At 56.7% G+C, this 16,358-nt stretch overlaps 1 protein-coding gene across 1 annotated transcript in view; it reads left to right on the top strand.

Annotated features, from left to right (window-relative positions):
- Positions 1–14,450, top strand: part of PALD1 (phosphatase domain containing paladin 1) — an 84,391-nt gene extending 69,941 nt beyond the window's left edge. The window contains 2 exon segments of the mRNA XM_036829671.1: positions 10,217–10,372; positions 12,394–14,450. Coding sequence (XP_036685566.1) covers positions 10,217–10,372; positions 12,394–12,546 — 309 coding nt within the window. The 3' untranslated portion in view covers positions 12,547–14,450.
- The last annotated feature ends 1,908 nt before the right edge of the window (positions 14,451–16,358 follow it).

Genomic DNA, 16,358 nt, shown 5'->3' with positions numbered 1-16,358 from the left:
CCCAGATCCCCCAAACAGTGCATTTCCCTTCCCTGGCCCTGCCAGGTCCAGCAGTCAGCTTACACCTTAATCACAAGCAATTAAGAAAACGGCTCCTGGAACTTGGCGAGTGCACTTCTGCCAGCAGTAAAGCTATTTCAGGGCCCTTGGTGGAGAAGAGCCGGAGAATGTGGAGGTTGCTGCTCTGTCGTGGAGCAGAAAGGAGGGCTCACAGTGTGTGTAAGTCTCCGTCTGCACGGCGAAGTCACACACCAGCGATGAGGACTGTTAGTAGCTTGTCTGTGGTTTTGGAAATGTTATTAGACCATTACCCAGCCTCCCAGGGCTGGTTTCAGTTTTGCCTTCTCTTTCTGGTCTTTGTGCGTGTGCGCTCACTTCCTCTCACAGGGGTGATCGCGGTGTGTACACAAGCTGTCCTGCTTATTCACCTGGGTGACGTTCTTGCATTTAAACATGTGCTCAGGCAGCACATGCTTACTGAGCGCCTGTCCTGTGTCTGGGGACGGGACAGTGAGTGAAGCTTCACTGAGCTTATATTCTAGTAGAATGAGGAGTGGCTCATTAATAAATAGTTTGAGCTCGTGGACACTTTAGCCTGTCTGTTGAAGAGCCTCTACATCATCCTATGTAATTTCGGCATAATACCTGGTTGAGTGGATGTACTCCAGCATCACCTGCTCTTCCTGTGGAGGTGGCCCATGAGATTACTTCCTGTTGTTCTCTGGGCAGGTGATGGTACCATGAGCCTCACAGCGAATGCTGCTCTTTCATCCATGTGGCTTGTTTCTGTAGGCTGATTCTTAGAAGTAGGATTATTGACTGAGTTGAAAAATAGGAACTTAGTTTTTCAAATTATTTTGGAAAATTTCAAACAGAACAATTCAAAGTAGGGAGAATAATTTCACACACCCTTGTGTGCCCACCTCCCAGCTTCAGGAATCAGGGCCAGTCTTATTTCATCTGAAGCCCTACCAGTGCCACCCACTACCCCAACTGGATTATTTTGAAACAAGTCCCAGACCTCATATTACTTCCTCTATAAATATTTCAGCATATCCATCAAAGAAGGGATCTTTTAAAAAAAGACCATCATAGGGACTTCCCTGGTGGTCCAGGGGTTAGGACGCCATGCTTCCACTGCAGGGGTTACGGGTTCGATCCCTGGCTGGGCAACTAAGATCCCGCAAGCTGCGGCGTGGCCAAAAAAAAAAAAAAAAAAAAAGACCATCATAGGACTTGCCTGGTGGCGCAGTGGTTGGGAATCTGCCTGCCAATGCAGGGGACACGGGTTCGAGCCCTGGTCTGGGAGGATCCCACATGCCACGGAGCAACTAGGCCCGTGAGCCACAATTACTGAGCCTGCGCGTCTGGAGCCTGTGCTCCGCAACAAGAGAGGCCACGATAGTGAGAGGCCCGTGCACCGCGATGAAGAGTAGCCCCCACTTGCCGCAACTAGAGAAAGCCCTCGCACAGAAACGAAGACCCAACACAGCTAAAAGTAAATAAATAAATAAATTTATTAAAAAAAAAAAAAAAGACCATCATAACGCCATTATCACACCTAAAACGACAGTGATTTCTCATCCTCCAATACCTAGTCAGTGTTAGATTTACTTACTGATCTCACGACGTATTTCTGCAGTTGGAGCAGGACCCAAACAAGATCCACAGGTGGCATTTGGCTCACGAGGCCCTTAAGTCTCAATGAATCTGGAACATTTCCCCTCCTTACATCCCCTGAAGTGAATGTGATGAGGTAACCGGCTTATCTTCCCGGGCGTCCCACAGTCTGGATCTTGTTGATTGCACCTGTGGGTTTAGTTGAGCCCGTGTTGCAGTTCCTGTGCTTCCTGTAAATGGGTAGAGCAGAGGCTTGATCAGATTTGGCTTGGCTTTTGGCCGGCACAGTCGCGGGTGGTGCTGTGTGCTGCCACGGGGGCCTGGAAGGTCCTGTGGTCTCTACTGTGACCTGGCAGCTGCTGGTGCTCATCCCCTCGATTCCTTGTTTCATTGGGGGTTTGTAAAATGGTGATACGCCGGCTCTCTCATTCCCTCTGCATTAATTAATTGCTTACTTCCAGAAAGAGGCTTCCCCGAGATGGCAGTGAGGGCAGGAAGGCAGGGCCGGTGCTTGCTTTTCCCTTGGATTTACCCGTCCCCAGGGGAGGTTTGGGAGATGCTTCTCTAAAGCCGAGGGGAGGTACTCAGTAAGCCCTAATGTTCCTCCAGACTCGGATGGCACTGGAGTCTGTGATGAGGGGCTGGGGGTGACTGGGTGGGGGTGGGCCGGGAGAGGGCAGACGGAGGGGCTCATGAGGGGAGGCTGGGAGTTGCTGGAGGCCATTGCTGGAGGCCGGGGGACCCAGGCCCCACGTGTCCTTGGGCAGCTCAGAACCAGCCTGGGAGGTGTCCACGCCAGGCTGACTGTACATTTTCACATCCACAGTCTGGCTCAGTCTTCCCTGTGTGCCTGTGCCTGACCAAGGCAGCTTGTAACATTACCTCCATTTGAGGAAGGGAGGCCCTGGGCTTGTCCGAGGACACACAGCTGGTAGCTGATGGCAGGAGGAACGCCCGACTCCCAGATCAGGCCCTCTCCACTGTGCCACACTGCCGCCCAAGGAAGAGGGGGCAGTTTCACCTCCCTTGCCCATCTCCAGCCCCACTGGGGGAAAGCATAAGGCCTGGAAGCCATGGTCCTTGCCCTTGTATTCCCTGCCTGAGTAGGGGGAGGAGCCCAGAGGACAAGAAGACATCCCACACTCGGGTCATGGCTGTAGAAGGGCATGGGACCAAACCTGCACACACGTTTTCCGTGGAGACAGACCTTCCCCGGTGTAGCAGTCTGGACGCCTCTCTTTGCCGAGGTCTGTCTCAGGCTGCCTGGCCTCTGGGGGCTGCAGCCCGTGATGCCTCCTCCATTCCTATAGAGGCAGTGAGTTTGGGTCAGGGCCTGATCACCCCACGTGTGTGAGGCGGCCAGAATGCTCAGGGTATTTTTAAAAATGCCTCAATAGGAAAAAAGAAAGAGAAAATCCTTTGAACTAAGCCACTCCATGAGTTTGGAATAGAGGTGAGAAGGCTGGGCCCCCGACTGAGGAGAATGCAAGGGGCCCCCAGCCCACAGTGGTGACTCCATCTGGTGAATGAGTTGTTTCCTGCTCGGCCTGGAAAGGGAAAATATTTGTGACAGAAACCAAGGTCAGGGCTCCTGAAGGAAGTCCTGTTAGAATCATTAATGCCAGGGGCACTTTTCCTTAGCCTTGGCTAGTGACATTAATTCTGCGTTAGTTCTGTGTTTAAGACAGTCTGATGTGTCTCCCGTCTGTCCCTTCAGAAAGAGTTTGAGGAAAATCTGAGGTGAAGGTAACCACACGGAGAGAAGTAAAACATCCTTTGGTCTCAAATTGAGATTTATTTTATAGACTATGATGCTTTAACTTTGAGCCGTGCTTTTCGAGTTTCCTAAGAACTTCCCTGTCTTTCCTCTGGTCCACAGAGTAGCTGGTGAGGAGGTGAGGGTGGGTTTTATTAGACCCATTTTCCTGAGGAAGACACTGAGGCCTAATGAAGTTTTGTGACCAGCTGGAGGCAGGATTAGCACCAGTCTCCCAACTCCTTGGCCTGCATTCCTTTCCTTCACTGTGGTGGCCATGACCCAGGGGACAGTTCTCTTGTGGCAGAAAAAAAGGGTTGGCAAGGAAGCCACCAGCCCTTCCTGGTTGCACTGCCCTGTGTTGGTGCAGAGTTGCTAAGAGGTCAGAGAGATCCAGCTCAGCGCCGCAAGGACGAATATTTTTTCTTTTTTTAAAAATAAATTTATTTATTATTTATTTATTTATTTATTTTTGGCTGTGTTGGGTCTTCGTTGCTGCGCAGGCTTTCTCTAGTTGCAGCGAGCGGGGGCTACTCTTCATTGCGGTGCGTGGGCTTCTCACTGCGGTGGCTTCTCTTGTTGTGAAGCACGGGCTCTAGACGTGCGGGCTTCAGTAGTTGTGGCACGCAGGCTCAGTAGTTGTGGTTCGCGGGCTCTAGAGCACAGGCTCAGTAGTTGTGGCGCACGGGCTTAGTTGCTCCACGGCATGTGGGATCTTCCCGGTCCAGGGCTCGAACCCGTGTCCCCTGCATTGGCAGGCGGATTCTTAACCACTGCGCCGCCAGGGAAGTCCCGAAGATTATTTCTTAAGAGAAATGTAGAGAGAGACAACTCTGGCCCTGAGCCCCAAGTGGGGTCTCTCTCTGTCTCTCCAAGACTCCGGCTTGGCCAAAGTTGTTCCCTGGAGACCTCATTCTGGTAGGTAAAGTGTCTCAGGCAGTGCAATTAGAGCAACCCTGGAATGCTGTGAGCTGTCGCGTAAAATGTGATGGAAGAAAAGGGTTGCTTCCCAAGGCTCTTTCACACCAGGCCAAAATAGAGCCAGTGGATTGGTGAGCGGCTTTCCTTCAGGTGGAGTGTGGGTGTGTGGGTCTGTGTGTGTAAGTGTGAGTGTGTGAGAGTGTGTGTGTGAGTAGGCTCAGGTTCTCAGTAGCTGCGACCTCCCTTGCTTTCCCTTCCTCCCCATCATACGGCTGAGCTGGAACCGCTTCCACCCTCCAGGGGGACCATGCTGGTTTGTTCGACGGCATCCATCCAGTGAACGCTGACAGGGTGCCAGGCGTGGTTTCTGAATGTGCGCCATCAGGCTTGGGATTTTCAGTGGTTTGGGAGGGGTTCAGATCTCAACCCCACCATCTCCCTGCCTCCCCCCTACCCCCCGCACCCTCTCCGTCTCCTGAGACCCTGCCTCTGTGCTTATTGCTGTCGTTGTCAAGTTTGTGGTTATCACTAAAGGTGCCCTTTCTGCGGCTCATCTCTGTTCCACGTGCAAGGGCTCATCCCTGAAACCCTGGCTCAGACCCTGCCTGGCACAAGTAGGGCTTCACAGGTGTCTGCCTGTGAGCGGATGGAAAGCGGACAGTTGAATAAGTCATTGTGTGATTAAATAGGAAACCCGCCCCCTACCATCTCTGTATCTTGTGGTTCTTTGTCCACATCGTTGGTCTCCAGGAGAGGGTGCTCTTCTCCAGCAACCAAAAGAGCCCTGGGAGGGGGTTGGAAACCCCGGTTCTAAACCAGGCTCTGCTAGTAACTTCCGGCACAACCTTGGGCAAATCACTTTGACCTGCCTGGGCCTCTGCTTTTCCATCTGTCACCCGGGGTCACTACTGCTGCCCCGCCTGCCTTGAGGGGTGGTGGTGAGCACCTGCCTGGGTACCGGTGAGGTGGGAGTAGGGTGTACAGTGGCCGGGACACCAGGCTGACTCCCTTGGTTATGTGTAGGGACAGTGGGCTCCTGAGGCCGGGACCTTGTCTGGTCAGCACTGAATCCCAGAGCCTGGTCTAAGGGTGAACGGTGTTTGTTGAATGAACAACAGAGAAGCACATGTCGCCAGGTTTAGCCCCTTCATGCTTTGAAAGTGCTGATCAAAATATGACATCTTTGGAAAATCAGTTACCCGCCTCTGGGGCGAGGGCCACTTTCTCCCTTCTGGGGACTAGGCACGGAAAGCATCCTTGGGCTTGAGGCCCCTCAAGCCCACGCAGGCCTGAGGATGGAGTCTGCAGGGACTCATGCAGAGCCCCCAAGGAGAGGGGTGGCGTTCAGTTTTGAGAAGAAGGGTAGGGTCTGAGCTCTGGGACCCTGCCCCTTAGAAACTGACCCTCTTTGAGGGCTGTCGGCCGCCCGCCCAGTCTGGACCCCGCCTTAGCTGGAGGGCGGTGGTCGCCAGGCCACGCTTGTTCCTGGGGAGCGGGTGGGGAGAGGGCAGCAGGGAGGCTCCAGTAATGACCGCAGGTTCTCACAGGGTCACTCTGGTGCCGCGCTGAGGACTGGACAGTAGGGGCGGGGGTTGAGGGCGGTGGCAGGGAGGCCAGTCAGGCGCCGTCACCGAGGTGGAGGTGGCTTGACTGGGGCGTGAGAGGGGGCAGCTTCTGGGAGTGTCTTGACATAGAGTTGACAGGATTCGCTGATTGGCTGGACGTGGGGCTGAGAAAGGGAGAAGTCGAGGAGGGCTGTCGGTTTGGGCCTGAGCAGCAGGGCTTGCCTGTGGAGATGGCAAGCGTGTGGGCAGGGCAGGTTTGGGGAGCGGTCCCGAGGTCCGTTTGGAGCGCGTTGTGGAATTTGAGGAGGCCCGAACCTTATCCATGCGGAAGCTCTTGAGGCAGCGGTTTGCACGTCTGAGTCCGGAGCCCCGGTGCAGGTACACACGTGGGGGTCCCCAGGGAATCTGGAATGTTGGTCCTAGGTGACCACTGAGAGTGTGACACTGAAAGGGCGACATGACCCAGGCAGTGAGTGCCCGTTGACCAGCTGAGCACCCTCTGCACGCTGGGTCCTAGTAGACGCTCAGGGCGGCGGGAAGGAGGCGGAGATGGAAACCTGGTTGTAATCTGGGGCCTGCTGCCCCGGCGTATCGCTGTCTTGAGGAGACCAGTCATGCCTTGGAGAAGCGATAGAAGCCCTCACGATGGAATGTCACGCAGTAGTTAGGGAACTGGTGCAGAGCAGAGGAGGCTGAGAGCGGCCGGTGGGGGCTGGATGGTTCAGAGCCTCGGGAGAGCAGTGGCTTGTCCAGGGCCTGGAGGGAAAGCTGAACGCGGCCAGCCCCGGCGGAGGGGAGGGCATTCCAGGCAGGAGGAAGAGAGGGGTAAAGGTCCAGAAGCAAGAGTGAGGCGAGGAGCACTTGAACTTGACTGTGGTGGGAAGGCCTAGGGTGTTAGGAGAGCTGGGGTTTTGGAGTTCATGTCCCAGCTTGGAACTCTGTGACCTTGCTGAGCCCCATCTGCACCATGAGATGTCCCTCTTTGCTTCATGGGTTTGCTGGAGGGCATATTAGAATCTCCTCATCAGATCTACGTGCGTTGTGCTCAGCCTGGCACCTGCATGCAGGGGGCCTGGGCACACCCGGGGAGGCTTTCCAGCCCTGCCTCCGTGGGCCCTCTCCCAAGTGGCCCGCAAGGAGCAGCGCACCTCGGGGCCCGCGTTGATGCTGGGCAGCCTGGAGGCTTGAGAGGCCTGACGAACCCAGTGCCCTGGCCACCTTCCCTGGGCCCCGTCTGTTTTAGTGCTTAGTCCCCAATGGACGAGGAAGCCTTGTCCCGCTCCACCACAGCTAATGACAGCCTGGCCTGCCAGGCCCTCTAAAACAGCTCCACTATTTTTATCTACTGGAGGTGGCTGGCCTGTTCCTCCTCCCCAGACAGTGCCAATATGGGGTGATTTTAAGGAAACCAGGGCTTTGCTAGGAAGATGGGTCATTGTCTCAAATCACAGACTGCGGTCGGGCAGGAAGCGCCCATGGAACCTTCCGGTGGGTGTCAGGCGTCACCTTGACCCAGGGGTCTGAATTTAGAGATAATTCCACCGTACCTTGCCAGTAGGGGCTCGGAAGGAATCACTTGGCCTCTCCACCCAAGATGTTCCTCAGAATCCTTGCTGGAATCTCTGGGGGCAGCAGGCTTCTGTCCCCTCTGGAGCAGGGGCACCAAGAGGATAGAGCTCTGCCCCCGGGGCCAAGTCCCGAGCCGAGGCCTCTTCACACCCACAGGAACTTACTTCTGAGCTCTTGAAAGTAGGTTTAAAGTGACTCTGCCTGGTGGCACTGTGGGTGAATTCCTTTTCCTTCCTTTCTAGAAAATGTGGTTTAACTAGGCTCCCAGCCTTTGGATGGAGATTGGGGAGCAGCGTAAGGGATCGGGTGGTGAATGCCCAGCGCCTCGCGGCATGAAGTAGTCACCCTTAGAGACAGGCAGAGGTCGTGCTGTATTGGCCGCAGTTTGTATTTAGGTAAAATCTTTTTTTTTTTTGGTCCACTGGCTAATTTCTAAACAAAACTGCTTTTTTTGGGCACTTGAGTTGGTTGATCCATCCTTTAAAACAGTTAGGCGTCCTGCCCCTACCGGACCCAGTCAGCTTCCCGCACCAGTGGCCCTGGGGCCATTGCCTACCCTCACATCCGCCAGAAGCCCTCACCTGGCCCCTTTGTCGTGTAAGGTATAGGGCTTGCCTGGCTCTGGGCCCCCTGTGCTACAAGGCCCTTCCCGTCTGCCTCCCTTGAACTCACCTCACTCTTTGACCCTTTCCTCCCCTCTCAGGGCACCTTTCTGTCCCCTTCTGTCTAACGCACCTCAAATCCTCCTCCCTTGGAGGCCCTCCCTCGTCTGCTACCTGCCTTGCCTCGATCCCGTGATCCAGCTGCTCTGTGGTGTTTGGCAATTGTCCCCTGTCTCCCCCGACCACGAGTGTCTCTGCAGGCAGGGCCTGTGTGTGCCCCACCTTTGTGCCGTGGCTCTGGCCCCCGTTCCGTGAATGGCTGGACCCATGTGGCCCCCCAGGGTTTATAGGTGCTTCCTCATGCCATACTTTACTGAGCAATGTGACCTCCAGCAACGTGGGGCTGAGAGTTTAAATGGCAGAACTGGGACCAGAACCCAGTCGTGTCTCCCAGGGAGTCAGGGCACTGGCTGTGGTCCCCTTGCCCCAGCTGGGCCCTGTTTGCTGTCCGCCTTCCACCCCTGCTCCGTCCCCAAGGTTCCAGAGCTCCTTCTGGATGGTGTGGAGGGCCAACCGTCCACTCCCATGACCCTGGGGGCAAAGACGGCAGAGGCACCAGAGGCTGAGTCACCCGAGGCAGAAGTGGGAGGTGGGGGACTAAGGTCCCACAAGCAAGCCCACTCCAGCTCGCGGTTCTTAGGGCTGTGGGTCGTGTCATGTCTGGGGCGGGGGGCGGGGGCCCACCCAGGAGCCTTCCTGAAGCGGCCCAGAGGAGACTCGTGTAGGCTGACATGTGCCTGCGTGGGAGGGCTTCCAGCTGTGGCCCAGTTGTTGGGAGACTGCCCTTCCTGGTTCCCGGGCTGGCTGTGCCCTCCCCTGGGTGTTCCCGGTGCCTGAAGGTACGGCCGCTATGCCACATCCTCTTCTTGGAGCAGAGAGAGCTGCCTCGGGCCCTGGATGGAGGCCAGGGCGGGGCGGTTGTGGGCGAGAAGGGGGGAGGGTGCAAGTGCAAGGTGAGGTGTGGCGTTCAGTCCCCCGGGCTCCCCCCTAGGGCGACGGTCCATCTGCGGTGGGTTGGAGGAGCACGCCCAGATATGGTGGCAGACACCTGGCAGGGGGAGAGCTGGCTCTGTGTGTCCTGGGCCTTGTCCCCCCGCCTACCCACTGACCCGGACACTGAGGAGAACCTGGAGAGGACCCCGTATAAGTCCTCTTCCTTCTGAGCATTAGTCTCCCGCGAGTCTTCCGTTAACAGGTCACTCCTATTCTCAGAGCTTCAGTGGCTCCCCAGTGCTAAAGCCACGGAGCTCAACCCTGGCTCCCTAGAATGGCCCCGGGGACTTTTCACAGCCCCCGTGCCCAGGCCCACCCCGCGGAGTTTCTCGTCTGATTGGTCCGGGGTGGGGCCCAGGCATCTGCACACCAGGGTTGGGAAGCTGGCTTTAGAGGGTAGACTTCTCGGCACCAGGGTGGCTTCCACAGTTGGGGGCCAGCCCAGTTCCCCTCTTGTCCCTTCGTGCCCTTGTTCCAGCCAAGCCAGCCCCTTTCCAGTCCCCCTACCTGCTGGGCACCATCCTCGCCTCTGGGCTGCCCCGTCTGGTGCCCACTGTCTTCATCCGAGTCCACCCAGGCCCTCAAGGCCCAACTGCATCCTGTGCTCTCTGGGAAGCTACCTTTAGTCACTTGGCTGTCCCTTCCCTCCCTAGCGTGGCCTGTTCTCCTAGAAGGTGCTCAGGATTGCCGTTCAAAAGACTGATGCCCCACCCCCCATCCCAGCCTGTCCCTCCCTGAGCTCCTGCACCTCTTGCTGATCCTGCTTCTGTGGTCTTTCTGTGCTCTGTCCCCAGCCTTGGAGAGTGTGTGTTGTGTGAGAGTGTGTCTGTATGTGTGTGAGTATGTGGGGGGGGGGGTGTTGTGTGTATGGTTTGTGTGTGAGTGTGGAGTGTGTATGCGGTGCGTGTGTGTGTACGTGACTGTGTTGTGTGATTGTGTGTGGGGTGTGTGTGAGTGAGGTGTGTGTGGGTGTGTGTATATGTGTATGAGTGTGTGTGTGGTGTGTACGATTGTGAGAGTCTGTGAGTGTGTGAGTCGGGTGTGTGTATGTGTGTAGAGCGTGTGTGGAGCGTCCCTGGCTGGGGGTGAGCACCCACTCTGACTCCCGCCCCGTGCCATCCGACCTCTAGGCGAAAGCGGCCAAGTCAGAGCGGGAGGCCCGGAGGCTGCAGCTGCGGAGCCTGCAGTACCTGGAACGCTACATCTGCCTGGTGCTCTTCAACGCGTACCTCCACCTGGAGAAGGCCGGCTCCTGGCAGAGGCCCTTCAGCGCCTGGATGCGGGAGGTGAGGGCGGGGGCGGGGGCCGGGACCGCCCTGTGCGTCTCCCCCGGGCCCAGGGACAGGCTCCCTGTTGAGCGGGCAGAGTTCTCATCTCACTGTACAGGACGCTCCCCTGTGGCTGAGATTGTGTCTCGTTCAGCTCTGGGTCCCCAGCACGGCCTCTGCGCTCAGCAGGCAGTGAGTGGATGGATGAGGAGGAGGAGGGAGGAGACGAGGCGCCTGGGGACAGAGCAGGGCGGGTGCTGGGCTGGGCCCCTCCTCCTTGCCTGCGTCCCCAAGGCCAGCGTCACCTGGGTGCTTCACGCCCACTGTTGTGTTCATCCCTCCCCTGTGCCCTTCTGGCTCCCCGCTGTGGCTCGGCCCCTGCTGCCTTGCAACCGTGACCTCAGACGAGTTAGTTAACCCCTCTGAGCTGCTGTCCTCGGCGTTACCACGTCAGCACCACCTCAGGAGGCTGTGGTGGGGATTCCGTGAGATGCATACAGTGCCGTCTGCCAGAGCTTGTGTGAGCGGGTCTGCCTTACGTGGCGACTGTGACTGTATGCTCCCATTCTACAGAGGAGGAGACTGAGCGCAGAGAGGTTAAGTGCCGTGTTCACGGTCAGCGTTAGAGCAGGTTGTTTGGCTCCAAAGCCCACCATGTCTGGCCTAAGACGCTGCCCTCTCATGCCGCCTCCACCCTCCCTCTCTGCTTGGCTCTTCCTGGTTCTTCCCCCGGCTCGCCTGCTTTTAGAGGAGGAGCCGCTGCCTCGGCACCTCTAGGGCAGGAGAAAGGCCTCCTTCCCTCCTTGGCAGAGGAGCCTGTAATTACCCCTCCGCTGGGACACTGGCCCCTACTGACCTCACCAGACTGTCCTGGCAGTTCTAATCTGGACTCAGGGCTGGAATTAGCTCCCGTGGAGCAGGTGGGCAGGAGGATGGGAGGCTGTGATGGGTATAGGAAGGGTATGGGGGCTTAGGTAGGTGTGCACGTGGGGTCAGAGCTGTGAGGGAACAGAGGCAGGGAGGCCACCACAGGGCCTGGTGGCAGGAGTGGTGGCTGCTGGGCGTTTCTGCTGAAGATGGGCCTTCAGGGTGTTCCTGATAGGGCGTGGGTCACACCAAGGCCACATTGGGGCCACCCTCTTGAGCAGGCCTTGGGCTCAGCTTCCTCTTGGAGGTGGAGGTGGTGGGGGACCTAGGACACTTCTGCTTGGGTTCTGCTCGGAGAGCTGAAATCAGGGAGACCAGGGGCTGGGGAGGAGCTTGATCCCCTCACCAGCTGAACCCTGGTGGTGGGTGTTTGGGGACGTCAAGGAGGGCGAGAACTGCTGGTCCAGCCCCGAGCGTGGGTTCCAGCCTCAGGGGATGAACAGAGGGCAGGGGTGCGGGTTGCCCGGAGACCTCTGTTTGGAGTGGAGCCTGCATCCTCCGCATCCCCCAGGACGGTGGGGAGAGAAGGAGGCTGGTCGTTGAGTAGTTTGAGTCTAGTGCCGGGGTCTGGGCCGTAGGGCTGTGTGGAGAGTGCCCAGGGAGGCCCCAGTTAACCCGCCTGAGCTGAGGCCCTTGGTGGGCCTGCCTGCTCCACAGCCGGAACTCACAGCCGAAGGGCTCCTGCTGGCTGCTGATCCACACGCCTTCCCCAGCGCTCCCTGGGGGCCCAGCTGTAATACCGGGAGCAGCTGGGCCTCTGCTCCTGAGGTCCCCATGGGAGCGTCCCCACGGGGCTACGCAGGCATGGGGCGTGCTTGGCCTCCCGCGCTGCTCTCCGCTTGCTCACTACCTGCCGGGCGCTTTCTGTGAAGTGTCGCCCTCCACACTGTGCAGTCCCGTTATAAGGAAACGGAAGCGCAGAGCAGTTAATAGTAATCAAGACGCAAACTTGTGCAGGTCACTGAGCTGGGGGGAGGCAGCGCTGGGCCCCAGACTCGCCTGCATCTGCGGAGCCCAGTGAGGGGAGGACGGTGGGACAGAGGGGGACGGGGGACCTGAAGGATTACCCCCTTTCCCTGGAGCTCTGCCCCCATCTCTGCTGTCCTCCCCAGGTGGCAGCAAAGGCCGGCATCTACGAGATCCTCAACCAGCTGGGCTTCCCCGAGCTTGAGAGCGTGGAGGACCAGCCCTTCTCGAGGCTGCGCTGCCGGTGGCAGGAGCAGAGCCACAGCCCCGAGCCCTCCGCTGCGGGGGACTTCCTGTAGGACGCGCTCCCCCTGCCCCTGCTACCGCCGCCTCCCGCGGGGCCACCTCCTACCCTCGCAGGCTGGGGGTGCCGGTGCTCTTCACTGACAGTGGCCCTGAGGAATGATTCCTCAGCTTAGCAGAGAGACTGGCATGGGTGGGGACCCCTTTTCTGAAAGAGTTTTTATCGGACAATTGGCGCACAGTGATACCTTGTGAATGGCAGGTGCGGGGAGGGCCCGCAGGAAGGCCGGTGTGGCATCACGTCTCCAAGGAGCTCACTCCCCAAGTTGCCAAGCGAAACCCCTCGCCGCTTCGCCCTCCCCTCTCCCCCGAGCGGCTCTGATGGCCCCTGGCGAGGAGCAGCCCTGGCCAGTGTTGGTTTCCCTCTTTCCCTCTCTCGTGGCTCTCCCATGTGGCTTCTCCCGTTTTGCTGCTTGAGCACTGCCCTGGGGGCCCCGGGATCCCTAGGGAGTAGACTGTGTGCTGGCTGATTTGTTACCTTAAAGGCAGCTTTACCCAGTTTTCTTGCCTCTCATGCCTCGTCTCAACCTGGAGACTTGAAGAAGGACAACCACACGCCCGGTGGGTCCCGCAGGGGCCTCTGCCTCTCCTTCCTTTGCCCTCTCCCCTCCCCTGGGCTGGCAGGACTGTGGAGGTTTCCAGGGAGCTGAAAACGAAATGGAGTCCCTCTCGGGGGAAGAAAGAGCTTTCAGAAGGTGCATGCAGCCCTGTGGAAGAGGCCAGCTCCATTTCTCTGGAACCATGGGCGGGAGGTCTAGGGAAGCACTGCCTCCCTGCCCCGCCATCCAGAGTGGCCTGTGCCCCGACCTGCTGTGGCAGGAGCCCCGGAGACTGCCGGGTGACCCTGAGCGAGCAGTGGGGCGTGTGAGAGTGGGCCAAGGATGGCGTGAGGGGGCACTTGGATTCGAGGCCATCCTTGCTGAGCATCCTTGAGCTGCCTTCCAGTGGGGGCAGAAGGGGCCAAGTGCTGCTGAGTTAGCAGCTGCCGGGACCAGCTCTGGGCAGACAGTGGGAGGGTTGCTCGGAGAGGCAGGCGGTGTTGAGCTGAGTCTGCGGCTCTCCCTCTGGGGGCTGGTGTCCCCCGAAGCACAGGGGCTGAATGGTGTGGACGCTGTTCTCCTGGCCTGGCTCGTTGGGGCCAGGGAGGTCTCTCTTGGTTGGACACTGGCACTTGTGCAGAGAAACAGGTGATGTGTCACTGGTCATGGTATTTTGAAAAGGGGGAAGAGGCCAAAGTTGTTCACGTCTACCTAGTGTTGGAAAATTTATGACCGTTTTAGCTGAATTCTTTTGCAAATCTACTGTATGTCTGTTCACTACCTTTTCAGATTTGTTGTTGTTTTCGGTTTTATTTTTGCATGTAGTAAAAAGTGTTAATTTTGTTGCAGACAAGGTCTAGAGGAGGGGTCAGAGATCAGGGCTGAACTGGGAGGGATCCTTTGCATTCTCATGGTTGGCCCTGACTTTCAGCTGTGCTGGGACTACTGGCTGGTCACATCACCTCTCTGCCTCAGTTTCCCCATCTGTAAAATGGGAGAATAATACTTGCCTACCTACCTCACAGGGGTGTTGTGAGGATTCATTCGTGATTTTTTTTTTTTTTTTTGTACAGAGCTTTTGAGCATTAAAAGTGGCTAAATGTGAAGTGCGCTTGGCTGCCTGTCTTTAGTGTGGGTCAGGTGTTACAGAACTGATGCAAGCTGGGGTCCCTGCTCCTTCAGAGTAAGGGTGGGAGGGCAGGGAGAGCCAAGAGCACCTGCCCGTAGTGCACCTGATTCTCAGAGAAGGTGGATTTTCCTGGACGCCTCTCTCCTTCCTTCACATCCCCAATCATGTTTGACCATCTCACCCTGGATGCCCACAGCTGACGTGCTGAGCCCCTTCTTGAAGAAAGCAACATAACAGGCTAATTTACGCTAAAGTGTGAAGGACTGTTATATCCAGGGAAACAGAACAAAATGGAATTTCAAGGGCTATGAAGGAGGGTGGTCCTCAACCTCTATTTCCTTTTCTTATCCCTACAGGCTCCCCTTGGTCCCTTTAGGCCCCTGAATGCTTGAACACACTTGTGTTGAGAAATTGGTGTGTAAAGAGGCAGTAAGGAGAGTGAGGTAGAGAGAGTGCTGACCTGAGGCTTCTCTCTAAGCTCTTCCAGGATTAGGGGAATCAGACCCTCTAGGTTGTAGTTCCAGGGTCAGCTGGGGGTGGTGAGAATGGAATCCGGAGCCCCGACCGCATAGGGTTGGTGATCTCCCCAGCCTTGGCGCGGAGGCCTCCTGGGGTTACTTCCCAGCACAGCAGAGTCCAGGCATGCTCTGTGTGGCTTCTGAATGTGAGCGCAGTGGTGTATACACCAGTGTGCATGTGTGTCCGTATGTGGGGTGGTTCAGCACTTCTCTGCCGGGGATGAGGGGATTGTAAAAATATGATCAGTGGAAGGATCTCCTGGGACCCTGATGGAGATGCGGCAGGGTCTTGGGACGACCAGGACTGGGAACTGGAATACTGTCCAGGGAGCCCTAGAAGTCCTCTGCAGCATCAACGGGGGTGCGCCGCTCCAATCCCCCCTCAGGAGAACCCGCTGCAAGAGCAGACGGCACAGCTCCAGCCGCTGCAGCTTCGATCCAACACGCACCAAGGCCGCGCTCCGTCTCCAGCCCTCTCCCCGATCGGGCTCTCCCAGACGATGACTGAGGCCGGCAGGGCTCTCGAGCCACTAGCCACGCTGTTTCTGCCCGTGGCAGCCTTGCCTGGGGCCTCCCCGTTGGTCTGGCTGGGGGTTCCCCAGACCCACCCTGCAAAGTGGGGCTCTCGCTTCCTCTCTCCTTTCACGGGCGTCAGACCCGCATCGTGGTCTGCAGGCTCTTCCTGCCTTCTGCCTCCTCCTCCTTTATCCTTCACAGGGGTTTCCACAAATAAATCTCCTGCACATCTGATCCCATCGTGGCGTCTGCCACTCTGAGGACCTGAATGACACACCCTCACCCTCTTCTTGGCCTCCCTGGGCAGCTTCTTTGTCCCTCTTGCTGGTTAAGGCAGCCTTCTCTGGCACTGCGCAGGGACACCACCAGCCCGGTTTCCAGCTTCATATGTTACAGTTCCAGCCAGACTCAGTTGTCTTTCTCTCTCTCGCACCGCCCTGCCCTTCCATCTTGAGTGTGCGGCTGTGGGGCCTGTGGACTGGGGCCCGTGTGGAAGGAAATTGCTGCTCACCTTCTCTGTGGATGGGGTGGGGTGGGGAAGGCGGGACTGAGGCGCTTAGAGTTATCTGGGTGGATACCCCTAAATCTGCGAATGGCAGTGCCAACCTCTGATTATTTCCTAAATAGAGGGACTATTTCCTGAGTAAACCATTATAAAGGTTTTCAATTTGTCCTCCAGAAATGTCCTATTGGATAGTCTCAAATAGCAGTTAATGAGCTCGCTGTTTCTCATGCCTGGCCAGCACCGTCTATTCCACTTTTTTAAAAACTTCTTGCTAGTTTTGTGGCTCACAATAGAATCTCATATGTGTTTAATTTTATATTTTATTTATTTACTTTTTTTAAATTGAAGTATAGCTGCTGTACAATATTATGTTACAGGTATGTAATATAGTGATTCACAATTTTTAAAGGTAATACTCCATTTATAGTTCTTATAAAATATTGGCTGTATTCTCCATGTTGTACAATATATCCTTGTAGCTTATTTTATACCTAATAGTTTGTACCTTTTACTTCCCTACCCCTGTATTACCCATCCGTCCTTCCCTCTCCCCACTGGTAACCAATAATTTGTTCTCTATATCTGTGAGTCAGCTTCTTTT

The sequence above is a fragment of the Balaenoptera musculus genome, chromosome 16 (assembly GCF_009873245.2).
Source record: "Balaenoptera musculus isolate JJ_BM4_2016_0621 chromosome 16, mBalMus1.pri.v3, whole genome shotgun sequence".
NCBI lineage: Eukaryota > Metazoa > Chordata > Mammalia > Artiodactyla > Balaenopteridae > Balaenoptera > Balaenoptera musculus.
This window is presented reverse-complemented; position numbering and strand designations above follow the sequence as displayed.